Source organism: Mauremys reevesii, linkage group 3, assembly GCF_016161935.1.
Source record: "Mauremys reevesii isolate NIE-2019 linkage group 3, ASM1616193v1, whole genome shotgun sequence".
NCBI lineage: Eukaryota > Metazoa > Chordata > Testudines > Geoemydidae > Mauremys > Mauremys reevesii.
In genome coordinates, this window is record NC_052625.1 from 146082465 (window position 1) to 146097561 (window position 15097).

General features: G+C 40.9%; 2 protein-coding genes across 3 annotated transcripts in view; one reads left to right on the forward strand and one right to left on the reverse strand.

Annotated features, from left to right (window-relative positions):
- ME1 (malic enzyme 1) overlaps window positions 1-2993 on the forward strand; it is a 358155-nt gene extending 355162 nt beyond the window's left edge. The window contains exon 14 of the mRNA XM_039529885.1: window positions 2538-2993. Coding sequence (XP_039385819.1) covers window positions 2538-2705 — 168 coding nt within the window. The 3' untranslated portion in view covers window positions 2706-2993. The remainder of the gene's footprint in view (window positions 1-2537) is intronic.
- RWDD2A (RWD domain containing 2A) overlaps window positions 1-15097 on the reverse strand; it is a 94716-nt gene that overhangs the window by 73324 nt on the left and 6295 nt on the right. The window contains exons 3-7 of one of the 2 annotated variants that reach the window (XM_039529891.1): window positions 14281-14504; window positions 12396-12518; window positions 10960-12246; window positions 5137-5323; window positions 4298-4484 (exon numbers count right to left, since the gene is read on the reverse strand). In XM_039529891.1, the coding sequence (XP_039385825.1) occupies window positions 11590-12246; window positions 12396-12404 (666 nt within the window). In that variant the 5' untranslated portion in view covers window positions 12405-12518; window positions 14281-14504 and the 3' untranslated portion in view covers window positions 4298-4484; window positions 5137-5323; window positions 10960-11589. The remainder of the gene's footprint in view (window positions 1-4297; window positions 4485-5136; window positions 5324-10959; window positions 12247-12395; window positions 12519-14280; window positions 14505-15097) is intronic. The other variant, XM_039529890.1, reaches the window with a different exon arrangement.

The window sequence follows — 15097 nt, forward strand, 5'->3', positions numbered from 1 at the left end:
ACTAATACACACACATATCCATGGGTATCTTCCATTATGTTGTCTTACTTTAACTGGCTCACATTTACACTTTGACTGATTAATAACAAAAACACTTCTATTCAATGTAGTGTATTAGATTTTCTTAACATAATCAGTATTTTCATGTATGTGAATGGTCCAAAATTTGGGTTACAATTAGAAAAAAAATACAAATAACTTTTGTATAACCTGGGAATTTTTTGGTAAAAACCATCAGAAACCAAAAATGAAAGGCCTTAGTAATACAGCACTTGATTCAGAACTAGCTATGGAGAATTTAGAAGCTTTTAATCAGCATTTAATCAGATGCTTTTCCCAATCATCACTAAAACAAAGCCCACACACTGGTGTAGGATCAAAACTCGCCATTTCTTGGAGATTTAGCTTTACTAAGAAAGATATTGTCAATTATGGCAAACCTTAACAGCTCTGGTCACATCTAGTGGCTGTTGAGCCTTTAAGCAAAATGAAGCAAGAAATATTTCATGTGAGACTTGGAAAGTAGAGTTAGTCTTGGCAAAAGATGATCAAAGTACAAAGAATTACCTTCTTCATGTAGAAAAGGCTTGTATCTTCTTAAAAGCAGAGATTTCACTTCTTTCTTGCTTGTGTGAAGGGGGAACTGTTTTGCCCACTGCCACCATAAAAGCTAGGATGTTACTGGATAAAAGTGAGCAAACCATTTGCACTACCAGAGAGAAACTTGCAAGAGATACTCCTGGGGGAATTCTGTGCCAAATAATCCAAAATTCTGCATTTTTTTGTCAAAATAATGCAATATAATCACACCAGTTTCACTTATTTTGGTAATTTATTTAAACTACCCTACAGAAAAAAAATCTCAGTAACTGTTCAGCATTTCCTAAACACATGAAAGTTACAAATACTTGGTAACCAATACCCTGCATTCCAGTTATAATCCTGAATTTTCATTTAAATTATCTTACTTTTATTTTGGTGTTTAAAGTGACATTCTACTTTACAGAACACCAAATTGCTCAGACTTTCACACATGAAAGTCATACATTTTTGCTAATCATTGTCCTGCATTTTTTTAAATGGATAAGTAAAATCGATCCCGAGCTGTAATCTAACCCCATTGTGCCTCTCTGGCACAGGAAATAAAGTGAGAAAGCACATAGACCTTCCTAGCTGAGGATTCCGTTACTGTCATTTACAATAAGAGTGGTGAAAAGGAGCCTAAAACAACGAGGAGTCTGGTGGCACCTTAAAGACTAACAGATTTATTTGGAAAAAAAACAGGAGTACTTGTGGCACCTTAAAGACTAACAAATTTATTTAAGCATGAGCTTTCGTGAGCTACAGCTCACTTCTTCGGATGCATAGAATGGAACACACAGACAGGGGATATTTATACATATTTATACATATTTATTTGGGCATAAGCTTTCGTGGGTTAAAAAAACACTTCTTAATGCATCTGAAGAAGTGGGTTTTTACCCACAAAAGCTTATGCCCAAATAAATCTGTTAGGCTATGACTTTGAAGCACTAAGTGTAGTCAAAGCGCCAGCGCTGGGAGAGAGCTCTCCCAGCGCTGTCCGTACTCCACCTCCCTATGGGGAATAACGTACAGCGCTGGGAGCCGCGCTCCCAGCGCTGGGGCTTTGACCACACTGGCACTTTGCAGCGCCGCAATTTGCAGCGCTAGAGAGGGTGTGTTTTCACACCCTGCTGCAGCGCTGCAAATTTGCAAGTGTAGCCATGGCCTTAGTCTTTAAAGTGCCACCAGACTCCTCATTGTTTTTGTGGATACAGATTAACAAGACTACCCCTCTGATACTTTCCTTTACCTTGCCAGAGTGGTGTAGCCTTAATTGACTAAGAAGGGAAACAATTAACTAACAATGTGAACATTAGCAGTCTGCCTGCTTAGTTGTTACATTTCTGCTGCGCCTCAGGGACAGAGCCTGCTTCACACAGCCCTACACCTCCAAGCCCGGAATGCAACAGCAGGGAGCAAGAGAGACAGAGTGAGTCTCTCTCACTGTTTCACAGGCAGGCGCCCTGCCCTACCCTTAACATCTCTCCATGGACATACGCACGCCCAGCGTCCCTCCTCCCTCCCACAGTGATCTGCCAGCTGCTCCCAGCAGATGCGCCCAGGCTGCTGGGAAAGGGGCGTGTTCCCCCCTGATTTCTTTGCTCCCCCATTTTTCTGCAGGGAAGCCAAGAAATCTGCAGAAGGTATCAATTCAGGGCGCAGAATTCCCCCAGGAGTAGAGAGTGAGAAGGCCAGGGGTAAGATTCATTTCAATGGATGCACCAACATAGCTTTTCAGAAAATTTTGCACAACCTTTGTTAATCCCCTCCTCAAGATATATTGGGCCAGATCCACGACTGATGTAAATTCACATAAATCTGTTATTTTACACCAGCAGAGGATCTGGTATCTTTTGTTAAATTTTGAGCTATCATCATTTCTACTCTTACTTTTGGAACAGCATTGCAGTAAACTTAATAGATTGTAATTGTCAACTTGGTTGTGTTTCCAGATTGCAGAACAAGCCTACAGCAATAAAACAGCATCTTTCTATCCTGAGCCTGAAGACAAGGAAGCATTCATCCGCTCACAAGTTTATAGCACTGATTATGACAACTTTGTGGTGGACTCTTATGTCTGGCCTGAGGAAGCCATGAAAATACAGACCGGAAATCCTTAATAGAAAATGAACAAAGGTAGCAGTAATTGAAAGAATTCAAATACTTATTACTTTTCTATCAAATCTAAAAATTAATAGTTTTTTTAAATCTTTAATAGAAAATGAATAAGGTAGCAATAGTTGAGAATTCAAATATTTAGTAGTTCTCTGTCAAATCTAAAAATTATATTTTTAATATGCTGAAAACTTTTACAGTCAGACTAATTTTTTCTTTAAAACTTTGTACTTCTATTTCAAATTAGTTGATTAACCTGCTAAAATAACTGTACACGTAAGAATAAAAATCAATTTGGGCAATGGACTTGTGGCAAGTGTTTCCCTTTTTTGCTTATGACTTTCAGCTGGAATATTACAGAAGGTATCTATTATGGAGAATCACATCTCTATAAATTTCTGACATATTACAATGTATTGTAATAGAGGACTAAATCCTGCTCTCACTGACACCACTAATTTCAATGAAATCAGGATTATGTCCAAACTGACAAAACAGAATGGCAGAGACTAAATGCACAATCTGTTTAATTAAGGAAAGGCACAGTACAATTTGCATATAAAATAGCAATATTATTACCTTTAAATAAAAATAATGAAAACATTTGTTTTAAAATATGGTAAATGTAAAATATTTTTCCCTAGGAAAAACTGTACGTACATTTGCAATCATGCAGGTGCAATGGCAGCAGTCAAGAGAGTTTTCTAATGAGAGAAGCTAATGAATGTCCCTTCAAAGCCTACATGCACCTCCCTCTAGTGATTGAGTGATTTTTTACTAATATATATTAGCTATGTTAATCTTCAGCATTCATTTCACTAAAAAGGAAGTGTCCATAGCACATCTTAAATATATAACCATATCTTCCAAAACGTTACATAGTTCTCTGATTTACCTGTTCATTTATGTAAAATTATATATTTGTTTTACTTTTACATTTTTTATATCTTTTAAACTTGTAAGACTTCATCTCCCTGTGTGAAATAACAGGTACTCTGATATTTGGTACACTTCAGTAGTGTGGTTCTCTGACTTGAGGCTCATGAAAATCCTGTGTACTGTATATTCTGGGCATAAAGAGCATATTAAGGGATTGTGAATAGGACTCTTTATAACTAAATATTTTGTAGACAGCCATACAGACATTAGCCATCTGCTTAGCAGGCCAGCTATGCATCTCTGTATTAAACCCTTGTGTGTGCACTCTCTTTATATACAATTTACAAATCTTTGAATATTTCAGGTAGGGTATGTTAAAACACGGACTACTAAAGCAATAGTTTTCAGTCTTTATAACCAATTTCCAGACTGTCCAATTAGTTTACCAAAAGAAAAGAAAGCTCTCTAAAAAAGGTTGAGGAGCAAGCACATATTAATATTTATTCTTTGACATTAATTGAATACATATTACCCTTTAGCACCTGGCTGTGATGTTCAGTAAATTGTTCATTTTGATTTCTTTGGCATTGTTCCTACAGTAATCCTTAAAAACTCAATGCTGAATTACAGTAATTCTCCCAACATATGAAAACAGCAGTTTCATCTGAAACTATATCTCATTCTGTACTCGCTCTCAAACAGTTATGGAAATTCTTACCTGGCAATGACATTTATCCTTGCGTAGAAGGGGTTATCGTTGTACACCTGCACTTAATCATGTTGGGACATCAGTCATCACCTGCATTGTTCTGGATTCATTATTGGCGTAGAAATGGCATTTATTAATCAACAATTTCCCCTATGCTGGATGTATATGTCCGTCTATACCATAAATGGTATCTTTTCTGTACAAAATAAAAAAAAAAAAGCTACTTGAAAATTTTTTCAAAACTATCTTGAACACTAAAGTGGGTCTGTCTCCCATTTAGATTTTCTGAGCATCCCCATCAATTTTCCTACGTTCACTTCCCCATTATGAACCTTTTTGTTGATTTCCAATGGTTGGAACTTATTTTAGAGCCTTTCTATACTGTTCCTTTAAAAAAGTATACCACTCACAATATCCTAGCAAGAGTAATTACCAATGGTTTTATCAGTAATTTAGACTTTGTATATAATGTGCATAAGCAAGTACTTTGACATTTCACTAGATACCCCAAAGTAAGCTGTTGTAGAATTATCCCCCCAACAAAAATGTAAAAGACTTCTAGGGTAGTTTGGATAAAAGAGAGAGTGGCTCTCTCCACAGTACCAGCAAAAGGAATTATATTGGTTCAGATGCTCAGGTATGGCCCAGGTTCCCTTGGTGTAACTATGGAAGGATTGCAAAACTCACTGTAAATCACTATTGTGTCCCCTTGATGCTGAGGGCAGTTAGCAGCCAAAGAGGCCAGTCCAGCAGAAAGGATCACCAGGATACAGATATCTCAGCCCTACTTTCATGTCTACACCCTGACTATGCTGACATGGATGAATCATGACAGTATCTCTACCTACCTGAAGCTCTCCCTGCACTGAGAAGAATCGCTGAAAGCTGGATTTGCTGCCTTTATGTTTAGGCTGTTTTGTGCCACTAGAATAGCCCCAATATATCAGCTTACAACACTTTTTTCCATTCATTATACACTGAGATCCTGTCGGTATTTTTTTCATTTTATCATGCCTTTCACGGTATTGGCTGCAACTATACAAAAAATAGTAACATTTCTATTTAAGCAAAGAAATGTCTCAATCACCATTACTGAAAGACCTGAAATATTGCTATACATTATTTCAAGTTAGTTGCTATTTTGAAAAATAGTAAAATACTCATTTCAAACATGGTCATGTGTATTTTACTTCATATACGTCAGACCCAGTTAAAGTAGATATTGGTTAATAATTCTCTGGTGTGCTACATGTTCCTAAAAGACAGTGTTAAACATATACGCAATTCATCTAGAACTGATACCATCACCAAGTGGTCTGATTCAATTTGACTAATTTAATTTTTACAGCTCAATGCCACAACTGTTTCCTATGCTGTTACTTGGAAAAATGAAGCAGCTCAGGGCTTGGCTACACTTGAAAGTTGCAGCGCTGGGAGTTACAGCGCTGGTCGTGCAGCTGTGTAGGGACAGCGCTGGTGTGTGGCCACACTGACAGCTAACAGCGCTGCAGTGTGGCCACACTTGCAGCATTTGCAGCACTGTATTGAGAGGTGCATTGTGGGCAGCTATCCCACAGAGCACCTCGTCCCATTTTGGCGCCGTGGGTTGTGGGAAGGGGATGGAAGGGTGCGGGTCATTCCGCTTCCTGCCCCAACGCCCCGTGGTGCATCTCTTCACATCCCAGCAGTCACAGTTTTTCCGGCCACGTTGGGCGCCATTGTGAGTCTCTTGCTGTGTTTTACTCTCTCTCTGTGAATCGCGATTTCTGTGGGAAATGGAGCCCGAGCTGCTGAGGACTGTGCTGATGAGTGTCGCCAGCACAACACGTTTGGCAGTTGAGCTCTTCTTTCAGCTCCAAAGTGACAGTGAGGAGTCCGACGATGATATCGAGTCGCCTGCCGCGTGTGACACTACATTGCTTGTGGCATTCACGGAAATGCTCAGCACCGTGGAATGCCGCTTTTGGGCTCGGGAAACAAGCACTGAGTGGTGGGATCACATCGTCATGGAAGTCTGGGATGAGAGCAGTGGCTGCAGAACTTTCGCATGAGAAAAACCACTTTCATGGGACTGTGTGCTGAGCTCGCCCCCACCCTGCGGCGCAAGGACACAAGATTGAGAGCTGCAATCTGGAAGCTGGCAACTCCAGACCGCTACCGGTCGGTCGGGAACCAGTTTGGAGTGGGAAAGTCAACCGTTGGAATCGTGTTGATGCAAGTTTGCAGGGCCATTAATCGCATCCTGCTAAGAAGAACTGTGACTCTGGGGAACGTGCAGGACATTGTGGATGGCTTTGCACAAATGGGTTTCCCTAACTGTGGAGGGGCGATAGATGGGACGCATATTCCTATTCTGGCACCCCCCCCCCCCCCACCTAGCATCCGAGTATGTTAATCGGAAGGGGTATTTCTCTATGGTTCTTCAGGTGCTTGTGGATCACCGTGGGCGTTTCATTGACATTTACACAGGCTGGCCTGGAAAGGTGCATGATGCACGCATCTTTAGGAACAGTGGCCTGTTCAGGAAGATGCAGGCAGGGACTTTTTTCCCCAGACAGGAAGATCACAATAGGGGACGTCGAAATGCCCATTGTGGTCCTTGGAGACCCCACTTACCCGTTACTGCCTTGGCTCATGAAACCCTATACAGGGAAGCTTGACAGGAGCAAGGACCGGTTCAACTACAGGCTGAGCCAGTGCCGAATGACTGTGGCGTGTGCTTTTGGCCGTTTAAAAGCTCGCTGGAGATCTCTGTATGGGAAGCTAGACTTGGGGGAAAGCAGCATCCCCACGGTTATATCCGCATGCTGTACCCTCCATAATATTTGTGAAGGGAAGGGTGAAACATTCAGTCAGGCATGGACCACCGAGGTTCAAGTCCTGGAGGCTGAATTTGCACAGCAAGAGAGCAGGGCTAATAGAGAGGCCCAGCACAGGGCTACAACTATTAGGGATGCCTTGAGGGAAGAATTTGAGGCTGAAAGCCAACAGTAATGTTTGCTGCCTTGCATGGGAGTGAAGTGCAGTGGTTACACTGTTAGGATTCTATTATCCCTAAAATGATTTGCAGTGCCTGTTTCTTTACTGGGCTAAGGTATCTTTCACTATCTGCAATAATAAAGACTGTTTTCAAAGCCAAGAATTCTTTTATTGAAAAGAATAAAACTTCCTAGACAGACACACAACATTTCAGGAACCTAAAAGGGCAGGGGGGTGGGTTGGTGAACTGTACAGTCACAAGTTTGCATATGTCCTGTCTGGAGTGCTGTGCAATGAGTGCTGCACTTCAGCGTGCATATACTGCATGGTGATGGGGGTTGAGTGCAGAGGGTAAGGGTCATAGTTCTCAGGGCTGGTTGGTGAACGTACAGGGGTTGGAGGCAGCTGGTGGTGGTAAGAACCTGGATGCTGGGGAAGGGGGTTTTGAGCTGACATTGGAGCACAAGGGAAAAAGCTTTGGGACGGGGGGGGTGGGGGGGGCGGGGGAGTAGCACGGTCGTGCTCTGCCTGCATGGCTACGAGTGACTGGATAGAGTCCACTTGGCGCAACAGGATGCTTAGCAGCTGCTTTGTGCTTTTTCTCCTGGCCCCCGTGTTTCTCTGGCGGATCCTGCTTTCCCTTTCTCTCCAGTCCTGCAGGTTTTTACTCTCTGTAGCAGAGTGATCAATAACTGTTTTCAGCATGTCTTCCTTGGTTTTTCGCGGCTTCTTTATGAGATTTTGCAGTCTCTGTGCAGGGGTGGAGACGGGCAGTCCAGCAGTCAAGGTTGCTTTTGGAAAGGCAAAAATGGCAACAGTTAACAGGGTTAGCATTGTTCATTATCTCATCCAGACAGTAATTCCCACACACTGAAGGAGTTTACAGTCTTCACTTTAGCATACTTTTCCCATACCCAAACAGAGCACAAATAACCCAACAGGAGCCACGAAATGGTGAGTAAGGGGTACTGATTGCTTCAGGGCTGTGCAGGGTTTCCTGTGCGTTGGGGACAGCAAACAGCTACAGGGGGGATCTGCACTGAACAGTCTCCCAACATTTTCCACAGGAGTTAATCCTGGAAGATATCTCGCTGCTGCGGGTCACCAGGGAAGAGCGGGAAGGTCTTCTACAGCAATGCGGATTCCGCCCTGGCCCCTATGCAGCTTGCCTGTGTTCAGCAATAGTCCCCCCACCCCTCGCGGCACAGTGGCGCGGACACGTTAGCCTGACTGGGACAAGGACCACAGTGGCTCTCCCTATAAACCTGCGCAGGCACATTGCCCACGCTCTGGCTGAAACTTTTGAGATTACTGCAGCCGATTACCGTGATGTGATAGACCACATCAATGGGCTATTCCACATCTAGGCATGCATGCATGCAGCCTTAACCCCCTACTCCTCTCCCAAAACATTTCCACCCTGAAAATAAAAGCCGCTTACCAGTAACCCGCTCCTCTGCTTGTCCTTCACCAAGTGCTGGCAGCTGCGATTGGCTACCTTCCTCCTGGCTTGAGAAGAGCTCCTAGCTGCATGCCTCCTGGGACTCTTCCCCCATCCCAGTAGCTTCATTCTCAGTTTCCTCCACCCCCTGCTCCTCCTCCTGTCCCCCACCCTGCTCAGAAGTGTCCATCGTGGTCGTCGGATTGGCAGTGGGGTCATCCCCAAGTATCGCGTCCATCTCCCTGTAAAAACGGCAGGGCGGGGGGGCAGCGCTGAAGCGGCGGTTTCCCTCGTGGGCTTTGTAATAGGCACTCCCCAGCTCCTTTACTTTAACCCTGCATTGCAGCACGTCCCGCTCATGGCCCCTATCCAGCATGGACTTTGATACCTGCCCAAAGGTATCATAATTCCTACAGCTCGGGCGCAGCTGGGACTGCACAGCTTCCTCCCCCCAAACACTAATGAGGTCCAGCAACTCGCCATTGCTCCATGCCGGGGCTCTTTTGCAGTGTGAGGCATGGTCACCTGGAAAGATTAACTGATTGCACTCCACACCTGGCTGAGCAAACAGGAAGGAGATTTTTAAAATTCCTGGGGCATTTAAAGGGTGGGTCACCTGAGGCCAGAGCAGTAGAGTGCAAACTGATGAGCAGAATGGCTGAACAGGAATTCTGGGATATCTCCTAATACGCTGCAGGCCAATAACAGCGCTGGTGTGTGTCCACACCTGACGAGCAGCGCTGAATCACCACCGCTGCACTCGCTACACCCCAAGCAGACCAGGTGTTCAGCCAGCGCTGCAGCCAGGGAGGTGCAGCGCTGGATGTGCCTTGCAGGTGTGGACAGTTACTAATTGCAGCACTGGAAAGCCTCCACCAGTGCTGCAATTCTCAAGTGTAGCCAAGCCCAAAGACAGTGCCTCAGTCACACAGCCACTTGTATTGTTCAGCAGCATTCTTCTGGTTCAATACACTGTAGGCCAATGGCATGACATTTACTGTGATACTCCATCCATGGGAATGCACAAAGAAATCAAATTTCTAAGATTTATCTTATTTAAATGTATTACATTAAACATATTCTGCTTCAAGTGAAAGAGTACCATCTAGTGAATCACTAACACCACATCCTGCAACAAACACTGTGTCCTCTGACAACTCTCCTACTGGTCTGTGAGACAGAAAGAATGAAGGAGAAGGGTATGGCTATAGAATGCAGAGACGAACTGCTAAAGTATACAGTAGCCAAGTATGTATTAAATAAAGAAAAAAAGGGAAAGCCAAACCCCATACATTTATTATTTTTTACAGTACCCAAAAAAATACAAGGCATCGCACAGTTCAGATACAAATCTCACAATCTTTGGCTGGAACAGCTAAAATAACTGGGGGGGATGGAAGGGAAAGGGCAAATTGATAACACCAATAAAATTACATGGTTTTTGAACAAAGGCTAGGCCATAAAGGAATAAATGGGTGGTATTTTTTTCAAAATTTTGTTTTAGTAAGAAATAAAATGTTAGTTGGCTCATTTCTTATGCATGTTAAAAAATTATTTGAATGGCGTTTGAACAGAGGCCTTACATAGCAGGTCAGGGTGCTGCACAGACTAAAGCATGGAACAGAGTAGTCTATTGTTGTTGTTAATGCAAAATAATAGGAGTGTGCAGCCCCTTCATCCCTCCTCTTCCCCACCCAATCCCATATAAAAAAGTTACTACAGGCCTAGACCTGAAGAAACTACCAAGTGACATGTGGGTGAGGTGCCAGACAGACTACATAATTCTGAGTACTATAGTATGGGATTGTGCAATTCACAACCACTGCTCTGCAGGCTGCCTCGTGTACCAAGATTTAGCACTAATTTACACAAGTAAATATGTAAACCTCAAAAGCTTATGATTAAGGCCCTTCATTTTTTTTTATTTCATTTTTTTCCCCAGGAATTTGTGTTTGTTACTACAACTACCAAAGGCAGATGAAAACCATTGCAAAAAACTATTATGGGGGTGCAGGGGTGGGGAATAGTAGGGTTTATTTCAATGGCTGGAAGGACAGGGGAAAAAGTATTCAGTAAATGAATGCTTTGATGAACAGAATTCAATGTGGTTTGCTGCAGAACTAAAACAGCACTCAAAACAAAATGCCACTTCTGAGTTTAATAATATATCTCTAAGTGCCAAATAAAATATTTCATTTGAATAAACAGTTTACTGTTGTAGACTTAGAACTAATAGCCTATAAATATTTACATTTAATAATTGGGTCACACCATTTGCAGCACATACTTCATCCTTTTCTCCTCTTTTGATTCTTTTGAATACTTCCTTATGTTCTGAAACATATTCTGATACAAATCATAGTTTTCTTCAAATTTTAGTGTCAAATTTTTCAACCGTTATCTAACGGCTCGAAATGTGTACATGGTGGGCATGAGATTCATCAGTACTTTTACACTTCAGAGCTTGCATGCATATACACACAGACTAATGTATTACTGTAATACATATAGCTCATACAATGTAGTGTATTTTCCTAATAAAACAAATTTTTATATAGTTGAATGATACAAAAGGAGGTCAAAAATCAGAAAAAAAACCAAGTACTTTTGAAAACCCAGGATTTTTTTGGTAAAAATTGGTTTAAACTGAAAACGAAGGGTCTTACTTATGATGTATTTAAAACAAAAGCAAAAGGTCTATCCTTGCACCATGATTTTCTTACTTTACATAGTTTCCCTTATTATAATAGCTATAAGCACAGTATATCAATTTCACTCAGTTTTTAATCATAGTATATCCCTGGATGAACTTAAAAAAAATAATTTGTAACGTTGTGCAAAATTAAAACTAGTTATGCACTTGATTGTCTGAATGTTTGCCTTAAACACCAAATAATATTTGAAAAATATGTTCACTTTGATGCTGTTTAAGGAATTCTAAGAATTGGCCAAGGTCCATGTGATAGTCATTCCTCAGTCCATAATCACCATGTGCCTGGAACTGTAAATCTTCAAAAGTATGAAAGAGATGAAGCTTATCCCCATTTCCTTCAGTTTCCATACTCTCAACATGTTTGCAGGAAATGTGTTTCCAGTTAGGATATCTAATAACATGCCAGAACTCCTCACAGTTTTCTTTGAGCCCTTCCACACAGATGATACCAGGTTTCCCTGTTAGGCAGAAACCAGTCAAATTTAATTGCTTTGCGCAATCAAAGATTTTCTTTTTCAGTTCCTGTCTATATATATGATGGCTATAGATCCACATTCTATGAAAAATTATTTTTATTGCCTTTTCTTTTGGAGCAGTTTCAAAAGAGACGTTACTGTTTTGGAAATAAGATGCACTGTTGTCTCGTACCCACTGCACAGCTGCACATACACACAGTTCACCTAAATCCAAAGAACTGATGTGAGAAGTGAGATGTTTATTGAGCTGCAGTTGATTCTGTCTGTCTAGTGCATTTGATCTTGCAAATAGTTGCGGTGCTGAATGAGGGTAGCTGTGAGGCAAGGATACATGCAAGTCTACTTTTACCTTAAAATTAAGCGGGGAAGAAAAAGAGAAACATGAAATTAGATCTACAAGTACTGAAATGCATGTTACAGTAACAGGAATTTCAGGAACCATGTCCTGCACTCCACACAGGAATGCCTCAGCTAATGACAATTTATAAAGTTACTTACAGCAGTCATCCTCGGGGGTGGGGAGACTGCTGGTATGTTTCCATACTCAGCCCATAAGTCTCCTCCTCCCCTCCTCCCAAAAAGGTTTAAAGTAGATTCACCCTCCTTTCAATATGCCCTTCTCTGCCAAGGAAATAAGATATGATCAAATAAAATTGCCACAACCTAAAAAAGATAGCATATTTTCTTCTTGGTCATGGATCCCTTCATGTTTGTCTGTTCACTTTACTTTGTCCCATCTCACTATGTCCATACCTGCAACATCCCCATCACATGGTTGATCTTTCCTGCTTCCTTGTCTAGAGTAATGTTGCAAGTCTGCAGTAGGCAAGTGGTTATTCCTGAAGAGAAGCTGTTCCTACTACTGCACCTGTTCTTAGATGGCTGTGCTGAGCATTGCTAGGCAGAGCAGGCAGCTGCTTCAATGTAAACTGCAGTTCCAGAAAGAGCCATAGGGGCAAGTGATTTTCAAGAATCCTACTATTACTCTGTTTCTGTAATAGAGGAATGGCAAGCTCCAGGTGTCTGACAACTTTCCACACCATGAGATGCGCTCTCTCTCTCTCTCTCTCTCATTCACTCACACTCAACTTGTGAGAATGAGAAAGAACTTTCTCAGTTTGACAACTTGCATGTGGAGACAAAACACCTGAGGGAAGAGTGGTTATGTAACATGATACTATTGTCACTCAATTTGACCTGGCAAAAAGAAAATGAAAGGTGACTGAAACCTCTCATTTCTCCATAAACAAAAAAGAGCCATGTATGGTGAAGGAGTGGTGACTGCTACTCAGAGTAATATAGATGAGGCAATTGTAGGCCAACCAATTACTGGAGTACTTAGTTCAAGGGATATTTCCACTGTGCAGAATACTACACAAGTAAACAGATGTAAATAATTCTATCTTAAAAACTTGACAGAGCAAGAATGGACAATTTTCTGAAACAAGAATATTCAAACATTGGAATATTTAATATATGAATGTCCTATTATAAAAATTAGCTATTATTCCCATTTGTTATCAGAGTATTTCTACCTTAATACCACAATAGAAGAGTTCTCCTGACGGTATGAGCTAAATGACCCAAACATTCACAACTTAAATCTGTGGGTGATTCCTGCTATCCTGCAGTTAATCACCTGCTTCCAACATAATTCAAAAACTTTCTTCCAATCACAGAGTGATGTGGCATTAACTTTGCAAACACTACATAATCTGGATCTCCAATGTATATATAAGATAAGATGTTTATGACTCACAAACTGGATTTTCTTGTTATTTTTCTTTTATCATTTGAAACAACAATGAAATTTTTTGGACCTTATGCTGAAAAATGATATGCGCTTCTATTTCCCATTATTTTAAAAATTTCACAAAGATCTCCTTGCCCAGTTTCCCTCACCACTGATGATGCAGCGGTCTTAAGTGGACATGTAAATGTAAACTACTAAAAAAAATAAAGGAAAAGCAGCATTTTTCTTCTGCATAGTAAAGTTTCAAGATGCATTAAGTCAATGTTCAGTTGTAAACTTTTGAAAGAACCACCATAATGTTTTGTTCAGTTATGAACATTTCAGAGTTACAAATAACCTCCATTTCCTGAGGTATTTGTAAGTCTGAGGTTCTCCTGTACGTACATGTTTGCTGCACTCCATGCCAACCAGCAGAGTGCCCAAAGGATAATTGCTCCTTCCAACAAAACTTCTCATTCACTACAAACACTGGATTTCTGTTAAATTCAAGCTTAAACACGAACTCTGTGCACTTTTTATGGAGACTATAAATATCTGGTAAAAACACTGCATGGAACATTTTTTTTTTTTTTGACGACTGCAGTGCAAAAACTGCATAGTTAAAAACAAAATGTAAATGGAAGTTCTCACCTTTGGCTCATCAATATCAACAGAAATTGAATATTCAATCCGAGGTGGTAGTCCTTCTTTTATATTTTTCAAGTACATCTGGACATAAGAAAGAGCATTTTTGTCCTGAAGGCTTATTTCTCCTTTATTAGGAAACATTGAAAAGAGCATTTCCATTTCCAACAGCTGAAGCTGAAGACATTCTTTTATTGTGACAGCCATGTTACAGCTGTAAACCCAGACACCTGAAAACAGAAGAGATCTTATTAGCAATAATGTTTCTTAAACTGTAGCAATAATTTTCCATCAGTCAAGACAATATAATAAAAAAGGAACAATTATGAAAAAAAATGAAGTCAGCCATAGAGCTGTTTAATTTCCAAGAGAAAAAAACCAACTACATTAAAATGGAGTTAAGGTTGAAAGTACATATAATTAGTTAAAGGATAAAACATTACAGGAATGTTGCTGTGATAGCTGCTTTGGAATCACAGCATATTCAAAGCCTATTACATTGAGAGAGACAAGTGCTATAGAATACAGATATAGACTATTATACTGACTTTATAATTGTTATATGTATATTTATGGGCTTGTTAGCAATTGTATTCAGGGCAAATGGGTATGATAAAAAATGCTTCCTGCAGGAACTAAAGATAATGGGCAGTAATTAATGCAAATATCCAATACTGAAACAATGGGGGTAACTAGTCTTTTGCAGTTTCACCCCTGGGGAAAAACACACACATACTGGTCTGGCCTAGTACACAGGCTTAGCGGACACAGAATTTGAAAACGTACAAAAATAACAGCCTGACCTAGGGTCAGACTCAAGGTA